General features: G+C 41.0%; 1 protein-coding gene across 5 annotated transcripts; it reads left to right on the top strand.

The window, feature by feature from the left end:
- The first annotated feature begins 1,583 nt into the window (after positions 1-1,583).
- cyld2 (cylindromatosis (turban tumor syndrome) 2) lies at positions 1,584-12,462 on the top strand. Of its 5 annotated transcripts, none has more exons than XM_015364792.2 (14): positions 1,584-1,633; positions 2,613-3,064; positions 3,230-3,356; positions 3,932-4,173; positions 4,722-4,890; positions 5,507-5,636; positions 6,068-6,175; positions 7,075-7,154; positions 7,311-7,377; positions 7,797-7,926; positions 8,386-8,494; positions 8,985-9,103; positions 9,448-9,652; positions 10,834-12,462. In XM_015364792.2, exons 2-14 carry the CDS (start codon positions 2,654-2,656, stop codon positions 11,016-11,018), a joined length of 2,082 nt encoding a protein of 693 aa, XP_015220278.2. In that variant the 5' UTR covers positions 1,584-1,633; positions 2,613-2,653; the 3' UTR covers positions 11,019-12,462. The 5 variants fall into 5 exon arrangements, with proteins under 5 accessions (XP_015220278.2, XP_069035625.1, XP_069035624.1 ...); XM_069179524.1 differs by lacking the exon at positions 1,584-1,633 and adding an exon at positions 1,640-1,731 and having other exon boundaries at positions 2,613-3,052; XM_069179523.1 differs by lacking the exon at positions 1,584-1,633 and adding an exon at positions 1,640-1,731 and having other exon boundaries at positions 5,510-5,636.
- The last annotated feature ends 341 nt before the right edge of the window (positions 12,463-12,803 follow it).

Here is a 12,803-nt window from a genome sequence, read left to right as displayed (position 1 = left end):
TTTTTCCGTAAAGGGTGCTGCCCGTCAGTGGTAAATGAAATGCGTCCCCTCCTAAATGTGAATTGCCTTGAGATTCTCGGGGGATGAGAAGAAACGCAAGGAATTGAATACATATTTACACAGGGGTACTGTTGGGGACATTTTCATAAACTACAAATAGTATGTGATTTAGCTGTCTCTTCTCTGGTGACATTTCTATTTGTCCTGGTGCTATGTAATTGTTAATACCTGTTTTAAACTCCTGTATCTTAAAGGAAAGTTCCCCTTATCTTATTTATGTTTTCAGATAATCCTGTAGGCCTAGCAAAATTAAAGTCAGTCTAGATACCATTGGAGAATATACAGCAGCTAAATATACAGTACCATCATTATTTTCCAGTGACGAGGACAGTGGGTGTAATCCTGATGTAAATCAAATTTAAGGCTACTTGGATAATAAGCTATGCACTAAACCTATTATTACTTGTCAAACCACACAATGAAGAATTACTGGGTTGTATTCTTTCAACAACTGCTTGGAGAGGCAGACTTCTTTAGTGCCCTGTTAACATACAAGCACGTAATTATGAATGCACAAGCAATCGAAGAGGTCCAAATTAATATTTGTTAAGTTTTACCTTGACAAATACAAAAACAGTTTTCATTACACTCATTTTCTCTGGAGCTAATTGGGTTTGTTAGTTTTTTTGTTGGTCATTATAAGGTATTTATAATACAAAGAACTACTCAATGAATAATGTTAGAATATGGTGAAATTATTTTTCTCAAGGAGCCAAAATACATATCGATAGCAAAAAAATAGTAAAAAGAAAAAAGTCCTTGGGACCATTTCATTGTAAAAAATAAACAGTACTACTGCCGGTATGAAGATTGTATATGAAATTTTGATATTATTTCTATAATTATTAACATTTGCGTCTTTTGGAGCGGCGGACACATAGTTATTACTCCCTCTAGTGACAGGTTTTGAAATGACTGGTCGACATCGTCACCACAAATCCAATTTATTTCTTATTGTTGAAAAAGTAAAGCACCCTTCTCTTATTGTAGCAGCGCAACTACAATGGCTTCACAACAACTGAATATACGAGCAAGCTTTATTCCGTAGAAAAATGTTTCCTAAAACAGAACTACAAACCACCCGTTGCAATCTGGATTTAGATAAATCAAATTGTATTTGGAGGGTTTGCGATTAATCTTTGCTTTATGAACTTCTTTATCTTGAAAAATGTTAATGTTTTTAAAGATCAACGTATAATCGATTCATATTGTCCAAATTGTATTTTGTTATTCATTTTGTTGCACTAAGCAAAATTACTTTTACGTCCTAGTAAACACTACGCACGTTGGAGTTACAGCGCCGTGGTTATCAGACCTAATATACACCTTTTTGCTGAAAAAAAAAATGGATACCAAATGTGCTTTTCCCATGAGTAAGGACAAAATAAATCGATATCAGAACAGAAATTAATCTTCTAATATTCATAACTGTTGTTCCAAATTGTTAAACAACGGCATGAATAAAACATGAAATTATGCTAAAAACGTCTTTTAACGTTAACTTTCCTTCAACCTCAGTTCATGGATCATTTATTTCACAACGGCGTCACTTTGAAGACGGTCCCTGAAACAGGTGAGGTGAAAGTTGAGCTCGGTCATAACTTCCTGATCTGCTCAGACTAAACATGGAAACAAAATGAAACAATAACTGGGGAGAACATCAGGAACTCAGTAAGTTCGGTAATAGTGTTCTTGCGTTTTGGGTGTCTTATGTTTCAGTGAAGATACTTATCTAAATCAGTTAACAGTTCAATTATGAATTTATAAAACAAAACAGAATGGCAGATATAGATCATATTAAAAGTTGGGGTCGGAGTTCGAGCTTTTGAAGACTTGCAAATGAGGATTGTTCTGCAATATTGAGCGTCTGAAGTTTCGAAGTTGCACGTTTCTTCCTTTTCAGCACTGCAGAAACAAACAGAAACATCAGCAGGGACTAGGGATGGTGGTATCATGCTGCATGCAGTAAAAATGCACTGTACATTGTTTTCCTATTTCTACTGGTCGAATGTGGATTTCTTTCTGCTTTATAATTTCTGTTATGAATTTACAGCTTTGATTCATTGGGTAATGCACAAACCCTGAAAAGAAAGGTTTAGGAATCTCCCCTGATCCTTTAATGCATACTTACTGTAGCTCTTTTTGAAAAGTCTCTTTAGGTTAAGAAATGAATTTTATGTATGCAATGAAAGCTGCTTAGTAAGCAGATCTGTCTGACAGTTTCTGCCACTCAGTGGTGGCGAGAGTGAAATATTTAGAAAATAATTCAGTTGATGTGCACATGACAACAAATACTTTCTTCTCAAAACCAGCTGGACTGGAAAGAATCTTGCATTGACAGTGCCCCCTTGATGTTCTGTTTCAAATGAGAGAACATTTAGTTCAGTAAATCAGTAGAGGCCAACTTTTAATTTGCCAAATGACTGATCTCAAAACATGTCTATCATGTTCATTCTAACGTATCCTGCCACAGTTCTGCCTTACCACAGTTATACAGTTCATAGAAAATGTGTGAGCACAGGCATGTGATGAACTGTCAATGTTTTTAACAGGACGACAGACATCTGCAAAGACGCCATCTTGGTTGGCGATAATGGATTCCAGATCAGAGGAAGAGAAGTACTTCATTGTCATGAAGGCGAAGCCCAAGCCAGGGAGCTTTTCCAAGGGCAGCATAGGCCGCATAGAGAGTGAGTCCCAGGACGAGGTGCAAGGCCCTGTCTTCGACACCAAGGGCACTCAGAAGCTGAAGAAGGAGAACGTGAGGCTGCTGTCTGCTCTGGAGGCTCAGCTGCTGCTCCGGGTCTCTGCCCCCGGGAAGAGGCTGCAGCTGCTGCAGAGGGCGGAGCTGTTCCGGGCCATCTGCGGGCTGGCGGAGGGCGACGTGGTGGTGGTCCAGCAGAAGAAGGAGCAACGGACAGGGGTGGTGAAGGCCGTGGTGGAGCTTGTGAAGCACGAGGCCAGCGGGGAGCTCAGGATGCGAGTGTTTGAGGTGAAACTTATGGTGGGTCTTGGTGACGATCGATTGGGTGGATTGCAGCAGAGCACTTCCGTAATAATAACAGACTTTATTTTATGTCGCGCTGCTCAAAGGGTGTTACAGCAAGAAAAAAAAGTACCTCAGATATGTCTGTATACAAACTTTTTTTTATCTTACATTTGGTTTTAGGACCCAGAGAAAAAACAACCTTGCAAGAAGGAAGTCTCTCCTATTTTGTGCAGCGCAGGAGATATTGTCGATGTCGTAATTGATTCTCCACGAAATGCACTTCTCTGCTTGAAGAACCAACTGGAAGGTGGTTTTCTATATTGCGTCGCTTCAGCCAATAGAAATCCTTTGTGTAGCTTTGTCAGCTGTCCTGATTTTGTGCTATGTAGATTTAGTATGAGGTAATGTTCCAGTAAAGCTTGATTTGTAATTAATGTAAAATACAGATGGGCTCATTATCTTATACAGTACTATATTTCTTTAATACTCCTTCATAATCTTGTGACCCAAGTGTTTGTGGAGTGGCTTTGCTAGCCAAGCTCTTAATTAACTGTTTACCTTTATAAGTAACTTGAAATATTCAACACATTAGCAGTTGAAATCAAGGGGGGCATTCTAACTAAGCCAATTCTCAGTCTAGTGAGGTTTTGTGTTAAGTTACCGAGAGCTCTGCTGGACCAGCAGACACTTGTGTTGGGTTAGTGTAAAAACTGAAAAGACGCTCACAGATAGAGATGGTTAATCAAGGAAGACAGCTAATGGGCTGAGGGCCAACCTGTTCGGAAGCAGAAGACTCACGTGATGATGTGTTGGACAGATTCAGGGCTGTCCTGCGAATTGCGCAGACTATCGAAGACGTGCTGCTGTTTCTGTCCCCTGTAGCCTCTAACGTGAAGGATTACTCGGGGTCTGACTCGGGTTTGAAGTTGCAAGTCAGGGGAGTGCAGGCAGGTAGGAGCCCTCCGATCACCTCGGACCCTGGCCCAGCGCTGACACCGCACCCCTCGCTGGAGGTGGGCTCCATGGTGGAGATTCCAGCCGGAAACGGGGCCATGGTGTATGGAGTAGTACGATGGATTGGGACCCCTGAAGGCAAGAACCAGCCCTGGGCAGGGGTCGAACTGGTAAGTGCCACAGCGGAACCAGTCCAGGCTGGGCCTCTGCACTGGGCATTAAATGAGCTGTTTTGGGCTTCAGTGCTACTGTGATCTGTTAATAAACCCTCATGGGCTACCCAGACTCATATAATGTAACAGTGATGGGTTTTTACATTTTCATTATTATATGCACTTCATCCACCTTATTTAAAAAAACAAAAATATTTCCTGTTTTGTCCACATAAATCAGTCTGATGTTTAGATAAGATCTTTTCGCATACCCCAGGTTGCTCTCCATGAGACACAAAGACACACGGGACAGGGAGAGAAGCTTGGGGTCAGCCATTGTACAGCGCCCCTGGAGCAGTTGGGGTGAAGGGCCTTGCTCAGGGGCCCAATGGAGTAGGATTCCTCTGCCGGCCGCGGGATTTGAACTGGCAACCTTCCAGCCACAGGCGCAGATCCTTAGCCACAGAGCCACCGTTTGGACATATCTCTGTATTTTCTGTTATTCTGTCTTCTGTGAGTTGTAAATGTGTTTCTGTACTGAAAAGATGTGCTCTACATCGCCACAGGATTATGAAATGAAAGGCTGTTCAGACGGCAGATTTGGGGCTCAGCGATACTTCACCTGCAATGGAAACAAAGCCATGTTTGTCATCCTGAAGAACTGCTTTCCAGACAGCAGGTTTCTACCCCTACCTCCCTACAAGGAAACTCTGCCACGCTATGAACCACATCTAGGTGATGCCATCCATCCACTTTCTAACCATTTATCCACTGCAGGGTTGCGGGGCAGCTGGAGCTGGAGTCCAGCAAGCAATGAGCACAAGACAAGATACACCCTGGGCCAGTTTTCCCAGTAGCTAATTAATTAGCTTAGGTTAAGTCTTTGAACTTGAGTACCTGGAGGGAACCCAGGCAAACATTGAAAGAATATGCAAACTCCACACAGATAGCATCCCAGAACTGAACCCAGGTTCCCAGCACTGTGCAGCGGCAATGCTAACAAAATCTCAAAGAGCAGATGGCTTGTTGTCATTCCTCGTTTACTTGGGGACCTAGGCAGGTTTGTGTCGTTATACTTGATAGATATGCGTTAGTCTGTTTGATTTAGAAAATACTTTTAAATCACCATTTTAAAAGCTAAAATTTCACTGTTAAAAAAAAAACAATAAAAATACCTCCACCTTTTTTTCCATCTTTGTCTTCGTTTTCTCCTTCGTCATCTTCCTGTCTCCCTTTTGCTTTTCGGTTTCCTTCTTCCTCTCCTGGTGACCAAATTGCCACTTAGGTGGCAGCTGCTGAACCTTTCTGTCTGAGGCGCTGATGCACGGAGGTGTTCTCTGTGTGTGCCCAGCAGGTGGTAAAGAGGTTGATGAAGACATTCCCCCTTTACGCGAATCAGAAGTGCTGTCACTGCTGGAAGGCAGGATGAGAGGCATTCAGGGACACTTTAACTCCTGCTACCTTGATGCGTCTCTTTTCAGGTCAGTTACTTTCACAAGGATTCTCATGTGGGGATTGGATTAATCTCGTCACATGCTTTACAGACCCTTATTTATGTTTTATACTGCAACATATGGTGATCAGTGTTGAAAATACTTTTTTAATTGGACATCTTTTTCTACTTTGACTGCAAATCAAATTAAATGATTGTTCTAGAGGCATGAAAAACATGCACGTGTATTCAGTTAACCCAATCTACTCTAAAATGGACTCCAGATGATTTTTTGTAATATGTCCGAGGTTGCAATCTGGTGCTGGTTTGTGCAGGCACTGGTCACTGTGCAACAGTGGGGTAAAACAACACGCACTTGAAGCTTAGGGCTCACGATAACGGGCATTTCACCAAAAACGGGGGAATTTTAGGAAAATCAGTTTAACTAATGGAGGTCTCTTGCTACCTGTGCCTTTTCAGTGTGTTCACTTCATCCATGGCTCTGGATAGTGTGTTGCACTGTCCTGCTGGCACTGAGGGACACATCCAGAACATACTGAGGAAGGATATCGTCAACCAGCTGAGGAGGTAAACTCAACCTGATAATAGTGACAGCAGATTTAATACACAGTTAACAAACTCCTAGTGCAATATCTGTCCTTGGTTTCATGACTCTTGTAAGAAGGTTATGAATCATACTGTAGATGCGAATGATGATGAGTATAATTCCTTTGGTTTTTTTCTTTTTCTATAAATCTCTACAAAATATCACAAGTGGTCTGCAGTCAACAAGATGACCTTTCTCTGGCTTTTTAGAAACAAAAGGGCTTGTTCGAGAAGTTAACTTTTATTTACTGAGCACAATAGGAAAAAAATCACATCTGGACGCAACAGCTTTCATCTGTGTACGCATTATTGCATTTGAAAGATTGGGACTGACTGTGGTCATTATAGAACAAAGGCAGCAGTGTGGAAGGGTGGTTAGGGTTCTGCATCTATAACTGCAGGGCTGTGGGTTCAAATCCCAGATGAGACACTGCCCTTGAGGGAGGCACTTCATCTGAATTGTTCCAGTAAAATATGCAGTTGTACAAATAGCTGCAAACATCATCTAGGTGGATGCTGCACATTGGTGGTGGTGGAGGGGAGTCCCAGTTGCCTGTAAAGCACTTTGAGTGGAGTGTCCAGAAAAGCACTATATAGGTGTAAGCAATTATTATTATAAATGTATGTCAGTTTGGATAAAAGCATTTATTTTGTTTTGATGTTCCACTGATCATTTCCATTTAATTTGAAATTCCATAATTCAATTTGGATTCAAAGTAAATTCCAGTTAGATATGGATGCATATTCTTCACACAGATTTGTTGTTTAAATTAGTACACATTTTTAAAAACGTGATTTCTGCTGTTTGATTAAATGCAAGAATAAACACAGCATAATAAATCAAACTGGTTTGGGTGAAACTGACACAATTCCAATCCCAGACAGGGCTTTGTTCCTGCTGAGAATGTGATGAACTTCAGAAAGCTGCTAGGATGCAGTTCATTCCTCTGTGAAGAAAAAGGTAATACCACAGTCTTCTTGTCTCATTACACCAGTTTCTGTTTTATTATTTCTCAATTCTGTGCAAACACTCATTTTTCATAATTCTGCAAGTCTCTGCACTCAGCGCAGGATGAAACCTTGGGCTGTGCTCATTGTTGTCATCACTTCCCCTCAGACCCAGAGGAGTTCATCAGTACTCTTCTGCATCAGGTCCTGTCTGTAGACCCACTGCTGAAGATCAGGTATGAAACAAAACTACATTTTACAATAGATTCCTCTGCAAAATATCATAGAACATTCACTACTTTTATTTCTCTGATAGCTAGCGAGGTGCAGGTTATATGTTATTGTACAGTAGTCTATGTGCTTCCTTGTTTTCTTCTTCCATGTCTCAAGTGTATGTGTCAACTTTAAAATGGATGTTCTCCCTAAAATCTAAGAGGGATCAATTGTACTTATTTTTTGTAGGCTAAAACTAGGTTCTTGTGTTTTAAATATATTTTTATGATCTTTATAATTCAGATCAGTCTTTAAGAGGATACTATGTCAATGCCATTTAATTACTGTTGTAAGAAAATCATTTGCATAAATATGGAACAGACAAAATCATGATACTGGGACATAATACATTGATGTGCTTGAAACACACCGTGTTTTTCAGGTCGAATGGTAAGACCCAGGATTCCTATACCTTCCAGATCATCCTGGAAAAGGAACAGGTGGCGAGCACACCCACTGTGCAGCAGCTGCTCGAGACCTCCTTTCTGGCCTGCGATCTCAAGTTCCAAGAGGTAAGCTCTGTGGGCGCCATCCGTTCAAGTTGATCAGCCTGCATGAAACATTCTGACAACATCTAGCATCTCGGAAGCAAAGCAGAAGATCCAGAACCTCTGAACAGAAAACAGTTGAAAACAGTTAGGCCGTTAGATAAACATGAATCACATGTTTCACACTTAAAACACAGTAGGCTCCATCTAAAAGAACATGTTTCAGGTATCAGAAAGTGTTCATTAAAGTGGATATATCATAGACTAAAAAATGTAAACAATGCTTGGGTTATGTATTTCTGTGGGCTTTTACAGTGTCTGTGTTCAAAGCTACTACTGCAGTGCTACTTTACTGCTTTAGCCTACAATGTAATTAGTACAGCAGGCATGCAGTTGAAATGGCCTTGCTGGAGCTAGAATCAACTTATTAACTCTGAAAGTTCAAATACGTAATTCATTCATTAATTCATTCGTTCACTCTAGATCCCGTCCTGCTTGATTATCCAGATGCCAAGGTTTGGAAAAAAGTACAAAATGTTTCCTCAAATCATTCCATCAACAGAGCTGGATATTACAGATCTTATACATAACAGTAAGTGTGCTCATCTGCTCTATAGCCTATAACATAGGCTTATACAGTATTTTCAATGACAGTATATTAAGTCTCTACAGCTTATCTTATAAATCATAGACACAAAAGTATACGCTAAAAACACCTGGCTGATGATGTTTCTTATTTTAAACAACCTTAGGAGTGAGTCTCAGGCCTCCAAACCGATCTGGTGGTGATTGTCGAACTGTAAGATGATTGAGGAGGGCACAAAAGCTTTAAGAACATTTAGTCCATCTGGCCCGTTTGGTAGTTACGAGACAATTGAAAGAAGCCAGGGTGACTTGGGTTTCACACTCCAGCAACCCATCAGACAAAATGATTAAATAAAGGACTGTCTTTTTTTTGCATTATGGTCGAGTAGATTTTTAATGAAAAGGTCGGGTCTAGTCCACAGAGGGAGATAAATAGTCTAGAAGGCAGAAGGCAAATAGTTCCACTGAAGAATCCCTCTTGTCCTCCCTCCTCCCAGACCCGCGAGAGTGCTTTCTCTGTGGGAAGCTGGCGGAGCTGGAGTGCTACGATTGTCTGAGGGACCCCAAGCTCATGCCTGGGAGGATCAAGCAGTTTTGCAACCTCTGCGAGAAACAGGTGAGCTGTGGCCGTCGGTCATGTGTTTGGGCTCATTTGTTCTTCAGATACTGTTATACTCGGTTCCTATTTCTGATCAGCTTTTTGTTTGTCAATGGGATCGCTCCGTTCCTGGCCCCATTCGCTGAATTCAGTGCCTGTCCCTGTCCAAGAGCTTTCTGAAATGCCTGTCTTACCTACTCCTATCTTCATTTCCTGCTGCCTGGTGTGTCTGCACATCGCCTCCCAGTTGTGGCAGCACATCCTATTGTTACGCCAAGGGCCCAGTGGTGGGCGGTTGGGAGCACAGTAGGCTAGGATGTGGGCAGTGCTGAAATGCGCTGGGAGTCTCGTCTCCGTGTCAGGTCCACGCTCACCGGCTGCGACAGGACCACAGGCCCCGGGGGATCTGCTACCCGGCTTGCCTCAGGGAGGGTGACCCAGTGCCGAGGCTGAAGCTGGAGCTCTTTGCTGTGCTGTGCATCGAGACCAGCCACTACGTGTCCTTCGTAAAGTACGGGAGCGGCAGGGACTCCTGGCTCTTCTTCGACAGCATGGCCGACCGCTGTGGTGAGACTTCTCCTTCGGCCTTTCTGTTCTTAGTTATTGCAAGCTGGTAAAGGAACAGGTTTGAACTACAGTGTTGCCTTTGGTCTGGAAGATTTATGGACTCCGGTGGTTTGTGTTGCCTAGTGAGCTGGATAGAATAATAGGGGTGTTAAACTATGTTGACATATGTTTGGACTGACATATGGCTTACCTAGTCATTTCAATAATAATAATAATTGCTTACACTTATATAGCGCTTTTCTGGACACTCCACTCAAAGCGCTTTACAGGTAATGGGGACTCCCCTCCACCACCACCAATGTGCAGCCTCACCTGGATGATGCGACGGCAGCCATAGTGCGCCAGAACGCTCACCACACATCAGTTATCAGTGGGGAGGAGAGCAGAGTAATGTAGCCAATTCATAGAGGGGGATTATTAGGAGGCCATGATTGGTAAAGGCCAATGGGGAAATTTGGCCAAGATGCCAGGGTTACACCCCTACTCTTTTTGAGAAACGCCCTGGGATTTTTAATGACCACAGAGAGTCAGGACCTCGGTTTTACGTCTCATTCGAGGGACGGCGCCTGTTTACAGTATAGTGTCCCCGTCACTATCATGGGGCATTAGGACTCACATGGACCGCAGGGTGAGAGCCCCCTGCTGGCCCCACTAACACCTCTTCCAGCAGCAACCTTAGTTTTTCCCAGGAGGTCTCCCATCCAGGTACTGACCAGGCTCACACCTGCTGAGCTTCAGTGGGTTGCCAGTTGTGAGTTGCAGGGTGATATGGCTGCTGGTAAGAACTGTTTCTGTTCTGTTAGATGTTTGATTGAGTTACTTACCTTTAAGTAAAATAGATATTTGTATATAATGTCAGTATGAACTATGGTTGTCCGATATAAATCACTAGACAGTAAAATTTGCTACATATACAAATTGAAAAAAGGACAACACAAACCAGCAGACACTAATTCCCAGTGTGGAGAAGAGGAAGAACACAAGTCTGTATGGACACAGGTTTTGAAACTTCATCCTCTGTCATGTGTGTTAATGGGTAATGTAGTCTGGGGTTCAGGTATTCTATATTTCATTGTTCCTTGGTGCAAACGTTGCATAATACAGATATTGGAACTTACAGAACAATTTTAGAAGCTGACATTGACACGTTTTCTCTCTGTATGTTTGAAATCCCTTTGCAGGAGGTGAAAATGGCTACAACATCCCAGAGATCAGGGCATGTCCACAAGTGGGTGACTTTCTCTCGCAGCCTGAGGAAGACTGGGCTAAACTCGACCTATGTTACCTTGATGAGTTTGTAAAGAGGCTGCTGTGCGACTCATACATGTGCTTCTATCAGTGCCCAGCCCTCTCACTGTACAGATAGCTGAACCTGCATAGAGATCTGAGAGACCTGTTCAGCCCTCTCACTGTACAGATAGCTGAACATGCATAGAGATCTGATAGATCTGTACAGCCCTCTCACTGTACAGATAGCTGAACATGCATAGAGATCTGATAGATCTGTACAGCCCTCTTACTGTACAGATAGCTGAACATGCATAGAGATCTGATGGATCTGTACAGCCCTCTCACTGTACAGATAGCTTAAAATGCATAGAGATCTGATAGATCTGTACAGCCCTCTCACTGTACAGATATCTGATAAATCAAATAATTCTGTCCAGCACATTATCCCTGCTGAAACTATGAAGAAAAGAAATGGAAAACAAGATTAAATCAAAGGTTTGAGCTCTCTTTCAGACATTAATTAATAACTCTTGGCAAACAAATGTCCACCATTAGATACCAGGTTTGTCATTTTCAGCTGGTAGTTGTGTTTATTTGTGTGATTATGGTGTTAGACTTCAGGAAGAATTTTATTTGACACTTAGCACTAAACAGCATTATTTATCCAACACTACTATCACTTAGCTTCACACTTTTCCTCTGTCTCATCTGTAATTTGAACAGTCAGTTTGTGCCTCCATTGACATTTAGCTCTATTACATTAAATCCAGATTTTGTTCTTTTTAAATAAATGAAATTTCTTGAAGTTTTTCCCTGGGATAAAAATATGTCAATGTATACCCAAATGGTATATGATAACATGGATCCATTTGTATAAAAAATAGAAGACAGACTTTCAATAGGAACAAAATTGCATAACAAAGCTTAGAGACGAGAGGCAGTTATTCAGTCTACCTGTCTTGTTTGTTTTTTAGTAGCTGTTTGATATGAGGGCCTTATCCAGCCACTTGAAACACATCAATGGAACAGCTTCTTTCAGCTAGCTTATTCCAGACCCCCACAACTCTTTGTGTAAAAGTCGCCTCTTGTTCTCAGTTTTAAATGCACTTCCATGTAGTAACATGCTAAGCTTGCTAAAAGTCCAGGCACTATTTTATTTTCACGGTTGTGTTTGGATCTCATAAAGAGTTTTCAGCTGAAACAGTATTTAATATAAGGCTTGAGAAATCAGAAATTCAAGGTGTAATAGGTGACCATAAGCTAATTACATTGCAACAATGTGAAGTGCAATGCTGTCTCTGTTTGATGAGATATACTCTTAGGAACCTAAGTCATTTAGTTCTTCAAATGTTGCATTAAAGAGTTAAAGAGTTTCCATAATGCAATCTAATTTTTTTAAAAAGAATTAGAGCTATTCATTTAAGTTAAATATCTTGTTCTGAAATCAATTATTATAACAGAATTAAATATTTTTGTATTCTGTATAAAATGTATATTGAGGTACATGAAGGAATGATTCTAAAGATGCCAAATACTGTGATAATCTTGGAAGAATGGATAATAAAACAGAATTATAAGTGTTTCTCCTTTTTTTATTTGATTTTCTACATGTACTGTATACATATATTTGCAGAAATGTTATATTAAAATAACATTGTTATTCTCACAAACATAGCTCATATTAAACAAACATTATATTCTCACATAGTTCACCCAAACAGACTGCAAATGTATTAAATGTTTTTTAGCGTTCTGAAGTGATTTAAAACTGATGTAATCGATAAAAAAACATTTTCACGATAATGTGTTAGAAGGAAAGTGTGATTTTGTTATTTGTAATTTAGAAAGTTGACAGTATAACATTGCCAACGATTTTTTATAAAAGTGATCAAACTTAATTCAACGATTTCCTGTGTTTGAT

This window comes from Lepisosteus oculatus, chromosome 16 (genome assembly GCF_040954835.1).
Source record: "Lepisosteus oculatus isolate fLepOcu1 chromosome 16, fLepOcu1.hap2, whole genome shotgun sequence".
Taxonomy (NCBI): Eukaryota; Metazoa; Chordata; class Actinopteri; order Semionotiformes; family Lepisosteidae; genus Lepisosteus; species Lepisosteus oculatus.
This window is presented reverse-complemented; position numbering and strand designations above follow the sequence as displayed.

Excerpts from the sequence above, each read along its gene's own strand:
- cyld2 (XM_015364792.2), top strand. The coding sequence starts at position 2,654 with ATGGATTCCAGATCAGAGGAAGAGAAGTACTTCATTGTCATGAAGGCG. Across the intron at positions 7,927-8,385 it reads GCGATCTCAAGTTCCAAGAG|ATCCCGTCCTGCTTGATTAT; the intron begins GTAAGCTCTGTG and ends CGTTCACTCTAG. Across the intron at positions 9,104-9,447 it reads GCAACCTCTGCGAGAAACAG|GTCCACGCTCACCGGCTGCG; the intron begins GTGAGCTGTGGC and ends TCTCCGTGTCAG.